The sequence below is a fragment of the Xyrauchen texanus genome, chromosome 17 (assembly GCF_025860055.1).
Source record: "Xyrauchen texanus isolate HMW12.3.18 chromosome 17, RBS_HiC_50CHRs, whole genome shotgun sequence".
In the NCBI taxonomy this organism is placed as follows: domain Eukaryota; kingdom Metazoa; phylum Chordata; class Actinopteri; order Cypriniformes; family Catostomidae; genus Xyrauchen; species Xyrauchen texanus.
This window is the reverse complement of record NC_068292.1, coordinates 37,421,081-37,434,542: the sequence shown is the minus strand read 5'-3', so window position 1 is coordinate 37,434,542 and position 13,462 is coordinate 37,421,081. Positions and strand designations below refer to the sequence as shown.

General features: G+C 37.5%; 1 protein-coding gene across 1 annotated transcript in view; it reads left to right on the top strand.

The window, feature by feature from the left end:
- Nucleotides 1-13,462, top strand: part of LOC127657685 (protein Aster-A-like) — a 44,397-nt gene that overhangs the window by 28,703 nt on the left and 2,232 nt on the right. The window contains 7 exon segments of the mRNA XM_052146529.1: nucleotides 320-482; nucleotides 2,754-2,897; nucleotides 3,636-3,757; nucleotides 6,796-6,938; nucleotides 7,026-7,129; nucleotides 7,491-7,721; nucleotides 7,939-8,020. Of these exon segments, the coding sequence (XP_052002489.1) occupies nucleotides 320-482; nucleotides 2,754-2,897; nucleotides 3,636-3,757; nucleotides 6,796-6,938; nucleotides 7,026-7,129; nucleotides 7,491-7,721; nucleotides 7,939-8,020 (989 nt within the window).

Sequence of the window (13,462 nt, the reverse complement as noted above, 5' to 3'; positions counted from 1 at the left end):
TTGCAATTATTAATTGCCAATGTCTTTTTTAAAATGCATTGAATTGGATGGAACTGAATTGTGACCAAATTCCAGATTTCATGATGCATCTCATCATTTAGTAAAGAATGGTAATTTAATCAATAGCTGTCTAGAGCACATATTTACACCCCGGTTGTTGATTTAATCAATGTTTCATATCCATCACAGAATTATGATGAATTGTAGAATTCATTAATTTTTTGTACATAACGCTTTGTAGCAATTTAACGTAAAGGATTGCCTCATCTGCTCTTAAGTTAGGGATTACATTTTATTCTTCCATCATTTGCTTTTATAGATCATGGAGGAAGGAATGGACAGCCAGTCAGAATCAGCCAATCAGGCACTTCAGTCCCCTCCCAGTGTCCCGCACAGCCTAGGAAACCTCTCCTCATTGGATATGACTAATGATGAGGAGCTCCCAACTGACTCCAGCAATTCATCAGACACTCAGGAAGAGAGTGAGTGCTTTTCTTTTCAGAACAATCTACAGTAATGTCTCACAATGTGTTAAAGATAAACTTACTAAACCATGTAAAGAAAGATCCCGGGTTCAATACAAGTTAAGCTCAATCGACAGCATTTGTGACAATGTTGATTAGGAAAAAATAAAAAATGTTCCTCTTCCCTTCTTTTCTAAAAAAAAGCAAAACTCGAGGTTACAGCAAGGCACTTACTGGAAGTGAATGTGGCCAATTCGTAAATAGTAAAACACTGTTTCAATAGTATAGCCACAGAACGTAAACAATATGCGTGTTAAGGTGATTTTTTTTGTTGTTGTTGTTGATAAAATCCCTTACTAACCTCTTCTGTGTGAAGTTTCGGCAACTTTGTTGCAATGATGACATAAAGCTGTTAACCCTAAAACAACCATAAAAACGATGATTTAAACAACTTTACAGCTCAAATAATACACAAGTTTTAACAGATTAATTAATGGGTGTTTTTGTAAAATTATAAGACATACATTACATTAATAATAACAGGTATAGTAAAAAATATATTGCATAATATATATCAGCAGCAACTTGTTGCTCAGTTTGCTTGAGTATATCATAACTGTATCCCTGATGCATAATGTGCTGGAGATCCGCAGCGCTGTGCATCCCTCTCTTTTGGGTTCAAAGGTGGATGGGGAGCAGAGATGATGAAACCGAAAAACAAAAAAAATAATGAAAACAAATGTGCCTCCTAAACCGAATAATGATGACTGGCCAAAATGTATCATTATTGAAGCTGTAGCTCCAGACTTTCCAGTCAGCAAGCTTTCCCCTTTTGCTATACAGAAGGGTATTGCAGGAATTGCAGGTACAGTAAAAGAAGTTAAAAAGCTTTGATCTGGTCAAATTCTTGTGGAGTGCAGTAAAAAGGCCAAGGCTGAAAACTTACTAGATGCCAGCACATTTGCTGGAGTACAGATAAAGACCTTCCCTCATCCAACTCTCGATTACAGTAAACGTCTTTAAATATGAAATGTAGGTGACTTCCATGGTTTGATAATACATGTAAGGAAACCATAAAAGAGAGGAAGAAAGCTGCAAGGATTTTCTTTACATACCCGTCAACTGAAAATCTTATCAAACTCAAGATGAGTAGAGCACGAGCAAGTTGAAAAAGGAAAGCTGGAGAAGATTTGTTCCCAACTTGACAACAAGTTCTTCATCAAACCAAATATGGAACTTGATACATGTAATGAAAGAAAAAAACAACGGCAAAATTATTTTTGTATTAAAATTTAAAAACAATTTTAGCAAGAACGTTCAAAAACAGTTAATCTGTTGAGAACTGTCTTCCAGCTTTTAGATTATTTCATGCTCAACAAGAAAAAGAGAAGATTAACTTTTTACTTTTGATTACAACCAACCCTTCTCCACGGAAGAGCTACAGTGACCTATAAAAAAATCAGACAACAATGCTGTTGGACCAGATAATCAATTCTATCAATTCTTAAAGAATCTACCCCACCTCTTTCTGAAAATGCTCCTTAGAATTTTCAACTCCATCTGGATATAAGGAAAAATCCCACACGCTTGGCATGAAGCAGAAATAATACACATTCCAAAGCCAGGAAAAGACCGTATTGATCCCATAAATTATCGCCCTATAGCCTTAACCAGCTGCTTTGTCAATGGAGAGGATGGTCAATGATCGCCTGGTCTGGGTACTGGAATCTGAACTTTACATAAGTAGTGCCCAATGTGGTTTTAGGAAAGGTAGAAGCACTACAGATTATCTTATTTGTCTTGAAAGCTATATTTGTGATGCTTTTATTAGAAAGGAGCATGTTGTAGCTGTCTTCTTTGATCTGAAGAAAGCCTATGACACGACATGGAAACATGGCATTTTAAAGGATCGTTTCCAGATGTTAGGTTTTTTGGGAATTTTATTTTTATTAATTAATTTGTTTTTTTTAATCAACATTGTGCTTAAAATGCTGATGATTGAGCTTAACTTTTATTGAACCTGAAACATTCCTTTAAGCTCATTAGTGCCATGGCCTTGCAGTCAGCACAGACCCTCTTAAAAAGTTTAGCTGTGATGTTAATGCAAGTTCGTGTGTGGTTTGTGTCATTACCTCGATTCGGTCCCTCCTTTCTTCTCCCCATCATATCATGTTGTCATTGATTGTTCTATCAATAAAAGTGTCAAAAAAGATTTGAAACCATTATCCAATAAAATATGTGTTAAGTAAAAGGCAGCCAGGATTATTTTAACACTGTCATTCTCTGCAGGTGAGGTTGAGTCCTTCTGTGCAGACCTCAGCGGCCGATTGCATATCAACACAGTTGTTCGCATGAGCGTGGATAAGCTCCATGACCTTCTGTTCTCAGACACTCACTTCATACAACACCTCTTCTCCCAACGCCACTTTACCGGTCAGTAGAATTTTACACTCTTATCCAAGCCTACATTTTTTAGATTAGCAAATGTATGTCAGCAAATAAACAATTTCCTCTAACTCTCAGAGTGTATATCACAGTTTTTCTTACTTGTCTTTTTTGTAATACTGCCCCTAGTGGACTCTGTATGTCCTGCTCTGTAGTGCTTGACCCCTGACTGTGTTGCTGACTGTGGTTCTGATCTGGTTATTTGCTGTGCTGTTTTACTGCTTTATCCTGCAGCTTTAAGATCTCATGTGTCCTCTTTCCCCGCTCCCTCCTTTCCTTCTTTCATTGCTGTTTGTCCAATAGAGGCCCTTTGTACAGTTAATGAGCACTCCAATGTTTGTTTTCACTATTTTCTATTGCATAGACTCTGAATACCATAGTCTCTATCTCTATGATTTCTTGTTTTATCATTGTACGTTTGTTTTATTCAGAAATGGCAAGAATAAAAACTATTCAACATAGATTCTAATATTGACTATGTTTATCATCTGTAACGATAGACAAAGGGATGGTAGCCTCCATAGCACAGTGTGAGTAGTGTTTTTCTCTCATGCTGAGCTCTTTGTCTGTGTTGTCTGCATGGATAATTGCCCCCTAATCTGTACCCCTGCAAGTGCTCTGACTGTAATGATCAATCCTTCTTCTCGCTCTGTTCCCTAATGAATAACCTAACTGTTCTTCTCTCTCTCTCTCTCTCTCTGACTCTGTCTCATGTGATTGGTTCAGATCTGTCTGTACATGAGTGGCAGCAGGACAGCAGCAGTGGAAGCAGCAGTAGAGTTCTGAGTTACACCATCGCCATCAACAACCCGCTGGGCCCAAAAACTGCTCCTGTGGTGGAAACACAGGTGGGTCCAACTTGCTCTTTCTGTATCTTAGTTGTTTCTTAATCACATTCGTTCTTTCCAAGGGTGATGTCACATGGTAATTGGAGCCAATGGTATTTGCATCACACCTAAGGGGAAAATACCCACAGAAATTCATTTAAATCTGCAGTAGTAAATTCCAGATCTATGAGCATTGCTCATTGACACAATGGTTGTCATTTTAGATTTAAAAGGAATGTTGCAGGATAAACTTGGGAAAATACTTTTGACTCATCCTTCAGTTTGTAAAATTGTGTTTACAGTGATGCACTTACAATGGAAGTCTATGGGGCAAGGCATTTCACCAGAATAAACATTAAAATAATGTGTTCTATACAAGTTAATCTCATTCAACAGAATTTGTGGTATAATGTTGATTACCACTACAAATTATTTCTACTCGCCCCTCCTTTTCTTTAAAAAAGCAAAAATTTGGGGCCTGAGTAGCTCAGTGGTAAAGACGCTGGCTACCACCCCTGGAGTTCGCTAGTTCGAATCCCTGGGCGCTGAGTGACTCCAGCCAGGTCTCCTAAGCAACTAAATTGTCCCGGTTGCTAGGGAGGGTAGAGTCACATGGGGTAACCTCCTCATGGTCACTATAATGTGGTTCGTTCTCGGTGGGGTGCATGGTGAGTTGAGCGTGGATGCCGCAGTGGATGGCGTGAAGCCTCCACAGGAGCTATGTCTTCGTGGCAACGCGCTCAACAAGCCATGTGATAAGATTCGCGGGTTGTCGGACGGGCTGGGATTCGGCTTCCGCCACCTGGATTGAGGCAATCACTATGTGACCACACCACGCTAAAGTATAGCCACACGATGAAAACGGTAATCATGTTAACATGATTTTAGTGTGATAAAATCGCTTACTAACCTTTTCTGTGTAAAGTACTAATTTTACAGCTTCATCGCTATGACAACATAATGAATTAAACCCCCAAACCGTAAAATGACCATTAAAATTATTATTTAAATAACTTTATAGATCAAATAATACACACATTTTAACAAAATAATTTATAGGTGCCTCTCAAATAGTACACTTCTACACTTTCCTATAGCATTTTGTTGTGGAAGTAGTGTGTTAGTTTGTACTTCATCGACCATCAAAACGGAGTGTGGAATGTTGAACACTTGATAATAATGGAGAAAATGGTAACTAGTGAAACTTCAGTGAAGACAGCACATTACAAATATGAGTTGAATTCTTTATCATCACCCCACGCTGTGTGAACGTACATTGTTTGAGATACAAGTGTTGAACTGAGGTTTGCTAACACGCTAAAGCTAGCGGCAACAAATCTCATGTATTTGAAACGTAATTTCCGACAGCTGTTAAGGAGCGAATGTTTCTGTGAAGTCTTCCATATGGGTCAATACTACACTTGGAAAATTCATACACTACATGGCTGAGTGTATAGTGTATTGTTAAGTGCACACTGTATTGCATCATTTGGGCTGCAAAAATTAAGTTTCACCTTCTTGCCAAAAATCAGCTCTATTCTCTTCCATTGTTAATGCCTCACTGTAACCTCGATTTTTGTGGATGTGACCCTATATTGATCATGCCAATTTGAAATCAGTCAACACAAACACACTGGAGTGCAGAGTTGTCACACTTTTATACACCCATCTTTGCAATAGGATCGATGTCTTTCTATTAAAAAACCTGTATAGTTCACCCAAAAATTTAAATTCTTTAGTAGAACACAAATTAAGATTTTTAGAAGAATATTTCAGCTCTGCAGGTCCTTAAAATGCAAGTGAATGGTGATCAGATTTTTGTAGCGCCAAAAATCACATAAAAGAAACCGAAGTAATCCATACGACCCCAGTGGTTAAATCTATATCTTAAGAAGCGATAAAATGGGTGTGGGTAAGAAACGGATACAAATTTAAGTAATTTTTTTTTACTCAATCTCCACTTTCAATTTTACATCTGAAATTCACATGTGGTGCCTTTTTAATGTCACTTTCTCAACTGAAAGTAAAAGGACTTAAATATGGTTCTGTTTCTCACCCACACCTATTATATTCCTTCTGATGGACTTAATGTTTCCGTTATGTGATTTTTGGAGCTATAAAGGTCTGATCATCATTCACTTGCATTGTATGGACCTACAGAGCTAAGATATTTTTCTAAATATCTTTGTTTTCTGCTGAAGAAAGAAAGTTATGCACATCTGGGATGGTATGAGGGTGAGTAAATGATGAGAGAATTACATTTTTTTAGTGAACTTTCCTTTTAAGGGGATTCTTTAAGCTCAAAAGCTTTTTGCCTAACTATGAGTGAAGAATGAAGAAGAACTTCACCTTGAGTGTATCATAGCTTTAACTGTGCAAAATTACATCCAATCTTTCAACTCAGCGGTTAAGGCTCTGGGTTACTGATCAGAAGGTCAGGGGTTCAAGCCCCAACACCACCAAGACACCACTGTTGGGCCCTTGAGCAAGGCCCTTGAACCTGAATCTGAATCTGCTCCAGGGGTGCTGTATCATGGCTGACCCTGCACTCTGACCCCAGCTTAGCTTAGCTGGGATATGTGAAAAATAAATAATTTAACCATGTATATGCAGAAATGTATGTATAATGTGTGACAATTGATCAATTAAATTAAATTAACATAGAGCAAACTCCACCCACAGGAAATACATTAGTGAAGCATAACCAGAAGAGTAAAGTAGTTCCAATGCTTACAGGATGATTTTTACGTCTCAAATAACTTTACATCTAAAATAACACACATTTTTGGATGAGTGTATCAGATAAATGCTTTAACACAATTAAGAGCTGCATGTTTCTGCTTCTAAAACCATTCAGAATGCCTTGCCATTTAGACTTCCATTGTAAGTGCATTATTGTAAACTTTGCTTTACAAACTGTGGGATGAGTCATTATACTTTCTGTAGTAATTGAAAGCATCTAGGTTAGAGCTTGCTTAATTTGGGTTGAGCCCAGAACATTCCTTTAATAAACAGGAATAAACATGCTCTACTCTTATTGTACGTATTGTGTTGCGCAGACTCTCCACAAGAACAACACACGGGGCGAGTGCTACGTGGTGGACTCAGAGGTCATAACATCAGGCATCCCCTACCAGGACTATTTCTACACTGTACACAGATACTGCCTCACCTCTGTTAACAATTACAAGAGTCGGCTCAGGTAGAACTTCCTGACCATTGTTATGTTTGTATTGTTGTGCTTCAAATGCAAACTCTGCTGAGAAACCCATTGTGTGTGCGTCTGTAGGGTCTCATCAAATATCTGCTACAGGAAGCAGCCGTGGAGTCTTGTGAAAGCTCTGATAGAGAAGAACACTTGGAGTGGGATAGAAGAGTATTACAGACACATGGGTATGGAGACGTCCTGTTATTTTGATAAAGTTAATCCAAAAATCATTCACTCACCCTCATGTGGCTCCAAACCTTAATTACTTAACAGAATGTTAGCCTCAGTCACCATTCACTTTCAATGCACCTTTTTTCCCCCATACAATTAGAGTGAATGGTGACTGAGGATAACATTCTGCCTAGAACGAAAGTCATGGGTTTGGAACAACATGAGTGTGAGTAAATTATGATAGAATTAAAATTTTTGGGCCAACTATTCCAGCCATCACTGCTTATTCTTATAATAATAATAATAATAATAATAATAAAAAATAGGATTATTGTTGTGTTAGTTGTAAAAATTATTTCCTGTGTTGCTGGTAAGAAATGGAGGTGTGTAAGTTGGAGACGCTGCTACAGACAGAGGTTTCCGTGGTGAGTACTGGGGAAGTGCTGTCCGCAGACTCCGCCAAGACACCCCCGACCCTGCGCAGACGCAAACGCAACTGCCCCCGACGAGCAGGAGACCGGGAGAGAGAGAGGGAGGGTCCCGGAGGAGGAGGCGGGGAACGAGGAGACAGAGGAATTGGTGAGGAGCGCGAAAGGAGAGAAGCGAGTGAGTCCGCTAATAAGATCCATTCTAACAAAAAAAGGGGGAAATTTTATCTAATTTTCTTGTGGACTATTTTTCTTTCTTATCAGATTTAACTTGCTAATATTCTTTATTATTCTATAAAGGTGCTGTTAGCTAAACCCTGGTGCTTGAAATGCATTGACATCTAGTGGTGGAATGTGGAATTACAGCACTATTGAGACCCTGTTCTGTTCTCCAGGTGCTCCGTATGTAAAACAGAGGTGGCGAGGAGCCAGCAGTAACAACAGCATATCCACCATACTGCTCATCGTGAGCTTCATGTGAGTGTTTCCATCTTTATCCATAAACTTTCATTTGTGTGTGAGTTTGTAATGTCAGCATTCACACAAACAGCTGATATCATCAGGTTCACTTTAGATGGAACAAAGTTCAAACAGAGCTCATTCCAGCTGTCGGGTTGTCATGACTAGTGGCGTTTGGCTTCGGTTTAAGAACTCTTCTTTTCTGATCTTGAGGACATTTAGCTCAGCTCTTATTTCTAAAGATGAGGGATTCTAAATATTAGAATGTACCATTTACTGGCATCTTGGACAACATGTTATGATGTTTATTTTAGGATTCCTGTGAAAGCTGAGAATCATTCATCACCCAAAATTTTTAATTCTGTCATCATGTAATCTTCCTCATTCCAAACCCTTATGACTTGTTTCTTCAATGGTACACAAAAGTGTTCTATCTTTGTGCTCTACAGACATTAGCGTTGCCAGAAATGTTTGGGTGAGTGGGCCAAGAGAAGTTATCGATTGTATAAGATCTGTAAACTCATTTGTTTATTTATTTGAGATTTTAATGTTTAACTGTGCAATTTTAGTACATTAACAAAAGAAAAGTCAGCAGTATTCATGATTGAGTACATTTAGTTCATTCAGACAATTTAGATATATATATATATATATATATAAGTGTTTTCCATATAGATTAGGATTTAATATATGGTAATTTTGGGGGATATAGTCTAGCAATGGTTTTAAATTTAAATACAGAATGGACATTTAACCATAGATTGGATTATTTTTGTTCATTGTTTTGCCAGCTTAATGTGCTGTAAAAGATGGAAATGGGGTTTTGTCTAGAAATGGGTTTGATATTGATATATTAAATTATCAGGAACTTATTTCCTTGTGATATGGTATCGATATTTGCATGCCAAATATCAATATTATTATTTACATTTTTCCACATTATTATTGCGGTGATGTGAAAAAAATATTCTCTTTTCCAAATCCATCTAGGAATTCAACAGTCCTTTAGAAGGTGTCGTTATCATGCTACTACAATGTATTACATTACTAAATTACTAAATTATATTTTACAGTAGTAACATTAACTGAGGTATTTTTACAGAAATGTTAGTATCACATAAAATTAACCTTTTAGGTGAAATCTAATATACTTTTGTGTATTGAAACTGTGTTGTAATAAATAATCTTTTTAAAGTGTTTAGGATAAATACTATAATTTATTTTTAGAAAGATTAGCTACAATACATTGACCTAACCACAGAAATAGAGAGCCATTATGGTCTTATATGCTTATGGCTTTGCATTGTACATGGATATTAGGAAATTAACTGGCACCTTTATGTTCATTTAACAATGCATTTGGTGATTTGCATCGATTCTTTAGTCCAACGATGAGGAATGAGAAATATTGAGAGAAATATCGGCATTTATCATAGTTTGAATCGCAATACACCAGAATAAAGAATCGCAATAATATCGTTTTGTGACCTAAATATCGACATTATATCATATTGCCTGTTACCATGTGATTCCCACTCCTAGTTTTGTCGCTGTCTCCGCTATGGTTAACTGTCAATAAAAGGACTTTTGTTTCCCTAAACATGTCACTGCGTCGCAACCCTACTCTCATTAAAGTTGCGGAGAGATGGCCGTGATGCGGTTTGGAGGTATTGAAAATATCTGAGCTATCTATCTATGCCTGTGGTTGTTTCCTTAGTTATGTCATATAAAATTCATGGCAATAAATTCATGCATATGATATTTGGAATAACAATTTCATTTTAGAAGGTCTGGGGGAAAAAAAGAGGCTGGAGTTAAAAAATCTTAGGGGTTTTGAAGAAAAATGTTATCCAAAATTTCTATGTAGCATAAGTATGCTGTCACAAGCTGCCTTTGATGCAACTGATAGAAGTTATAACAGTTCAAATTCATAATCGTAAATATTATTTTTATTCATCTTGAATGGAGTGTATTGTCTTAGGAGTTTTGAGAGCATTTTAACATCCAAAGATATTTTTATTCAGTATCTAATTACAACTTGATCTGGTTTTGATGAACATGTCAGAAATTATTTAAATATACAGTGAGGAAAATAAGTATTTGAACACCCTGCTATTTTGCAAGTTCTCCCACTTAGAAATCATGGAGGGGTCTGAAATTGTCAATGTAGGTGCATGTCCACTGTGAGAGACATAATCTAAAAAAAAAATCCAGAAATCACAATGTATGATTTTTTAACTATTTATTTGTATGATACAGCTGCAAATAAGTATTTGAACACCTGAGAAAATCAATGTTAATATTTGGTACAGTAGCCTTTGTTTGCAATTACAGAGGTCAAACGTTTCCTGTAGTTTTTCACCAGGTTTGCACACACTGCAGGAGGGATTTTGGCCCACTCCTCCACACAGATCTTCTCTAGATCAGTCAGGTTTCTGGGCTGTCGCTGAGAAACACGGAGTTTGAGCTCCCTCCAAAGATTCTCTATTGGGTTTAGGTCTGGAGACTGGCTAGGCCACGCCAGAACCTTGATATGCTTCTTACAGAGCCACTCCTTGGTTATCCTGGCTGTGTGCTTCGGGTCATTGTCATGTTGGAAGACCCACCCTCGACCCATCTTCAATGCTCTAACTGAGGGAAGGAGGTTGTTCCCCAAAATCTCGCAATACATGGCCCCAGTCATCCTCTCCTTAATACAGTGCAGTCGCCCTGTCCCATGTGCAGAAAAACACCCCCAAAGCATGATGCTACCACCCCCATGCTTCACAATAGGGATGGTGTTCTTGGGATGGTACTCATCATTCTTCTTCCTCCAAACACGGTTAGTGGAATTATGACCAAAAAGTTCTATTTTGGTCTCATCTGACCACATGACTTTCTCCCATGACTCCTCTGGATCATCCAAATGGTCATTGGCAAACTTAGGACGGGCCTTGACATGTGCTGGTTTAAGCAGGGGAACCTTCTGTGCCATGCATGATTTCAAACCATGACGTCTTAGTGTATTACCAACAGTAACCTTGGAAACGGTGGTCCCAGCTCTTTTCAGGTCATTGACCAGCTCCTCCCGTGTAGTTCTGGGCTGATTTCTCACCTTTCTTAGGATCATTGAGACCCCACGAGGTGAGATCTTGCATGGAGCCCCAGTCCGAGGGAGATTGACAGTCATGTTTAGCTTCTTCCATTTTCTAATGATTGCTCCAACAGTGGACCTTTTTTCACCAAGCTGCTTGGCAATTTCCCGTAGCCCTTTCCAGCCTTGTGGAGGTGTACAATTTTGTCTCTAGTGTCTTTGGACAGCTCTTTGGTCTTGGCCATGTTAGTAGTTGGATTCTTACTGATTGTATGGGGTGGACAGGTGTCTTTATGCAACTAACGACCTCAAATAGGTGCATCTAATTTAGGATAATAAATGGAGTGGAGGTGGACATTTTAAAGGCAGACTAACAGGTCTTTGAGGGTCAGAATTCTAGCTGATAGACAGGTGTTCAAATACTTATTTGCAGCTGTATCATACAAATAAATAGTTAAAAAATCATACATTGTGATTTCTGGATTTTTTTTTTTAGATTATATCTCTCACAGTGGACATGCACCTACGATGACAATTTCAGACCCCTCCATTATTTCTAAGTGGGAGAACTTGCAAAATAGCAGGGTGTTCAAATACTTATTTTCCTCACTGTATAATGAATTTAATTTATACCAATCAATTCACATATGGCATTTGTTACAAATATTTTATTAGTCATGGAAAATAATATGGTTAGAGCCGCTGCACAGTATAGGGTTGCCATCCCATGAGTGTGCATCTCACCACTGCATCAGGTGTTTACAGTGTAAAGAGCTTCTTTATAATGACAGCGATCTGGTTTTGTTTTTAGAGTAGCTGTTGTTTTGAAATCTTTGGTACTGACATTATCCCACCCGACAGCCTATGACGTTAGTGGTTTGTTAGTCGGAGTCCAGTAAGCTTTTGGCTGTTGGTGGAACAGGGCCATAAGACCTTAACTGGGTGGGCCTGAATGCCCGAAGGGTGGCCCGTCCCACCCAGGCCCGCCTGTGGCTATGCCAGTGTTTATAGGGGTAAAAAATCAATATGGGTTTTCAAACTGCTTGAGACTGAACAAAGGTTTATAATGTTCATTTTTGGGAGATGTATCTCTGTAGTTTAGAGGTCCAAATATAAAAAAAAAATTATTAAATAGTTAAATATTAAATGGATCATAATAAAATGGTTTATAACTATTAGATCATTCATTGAAATCACTAAATAAATTAAAAAAATAAATAAATAAATTTGAAGCATGTTTTAAAAAGTACAAGTTCAAGTTTTATTTGTATCCCAAGGGAAGATTTGTACATCAAATAAATACATAACACAATACTTCTCAATTCACATAATTCACAATCACGCCCCCTTCCCCAGAAGTTATCTTCTATTTTTTTTCCTCACTAAATTTAGCATTGTACATTTCTTTTAAGTTCTTTTAACTTGAACCGCATCGTACAAACGCTGTCCTCATTGCACAAAATTCTGAAAAATCGGTGAAACTTGTCACATGATGTATGGACATCAAACGTGTTCATCTAGCACTTGTTGACATAGAAAACCAATTCCTAAACAGCGCAGATGTCCTTTGTGAACAGCCCCTAGTAGATTGATTTTGAAAAGTGAAGCCCTCTTGCATTGAGTGATGTGCTGATAAATGTAACCCTGAAAAATAAAAGATCCAAAGCTTAAAAAAACTAATTGTAAATTATAAATGGGTGGATTTAATTATTTAATGGTTTATAATGTTTTTAATTTTGTATTTAATGATTTATTTAAAGTAATAGTTCACCCAAAAATGAAAATTATTTCTTCATTTACTCACCTTCATGCCATCCCAGATGTCTTTGACTTTCTTTTTTTTCTGATGAACTCAAATAAAGATTTTTAGAAGAATGTATCAGTTCTTTTGGTCCATAATCATAATAATGTATCCATTTTACAAGTGAATGTGTGCCAAAAGTTTGACGCTCCAAAATTCACATAAATCACCATAAAAGTAATCCATAAGACTCCAGATGTAAAATCAGTATCTTCAGAAGTGATATGATAGGTGTGGGTGAGAAACATATAACTTTCATCTTCTGTTTTTGGTGATTCACATTCTTCATGCCTACTGCCCCCTACTGGGCAGGAAGAAGAATTTCAAGACAAAAAAAATACTTTGATCTTAGAAATATTGATCTGTTTCTCACTCACACGTATCATATCACTTTTGAAAATATGGATTAAATCACTGGAGTCATATGGATTACTTTGATGATGCCTTTATGTGCTTTTTGGAACGTCAACGTTTTGGCACCCATTCACTTGTATTGTGAGAACCTACAGCACTGAAATACTCTTCTAAAAATCATAATTTGTGTTCTGCAGAAGAAAGAAAGTCATACACATCTGGGATGACATGA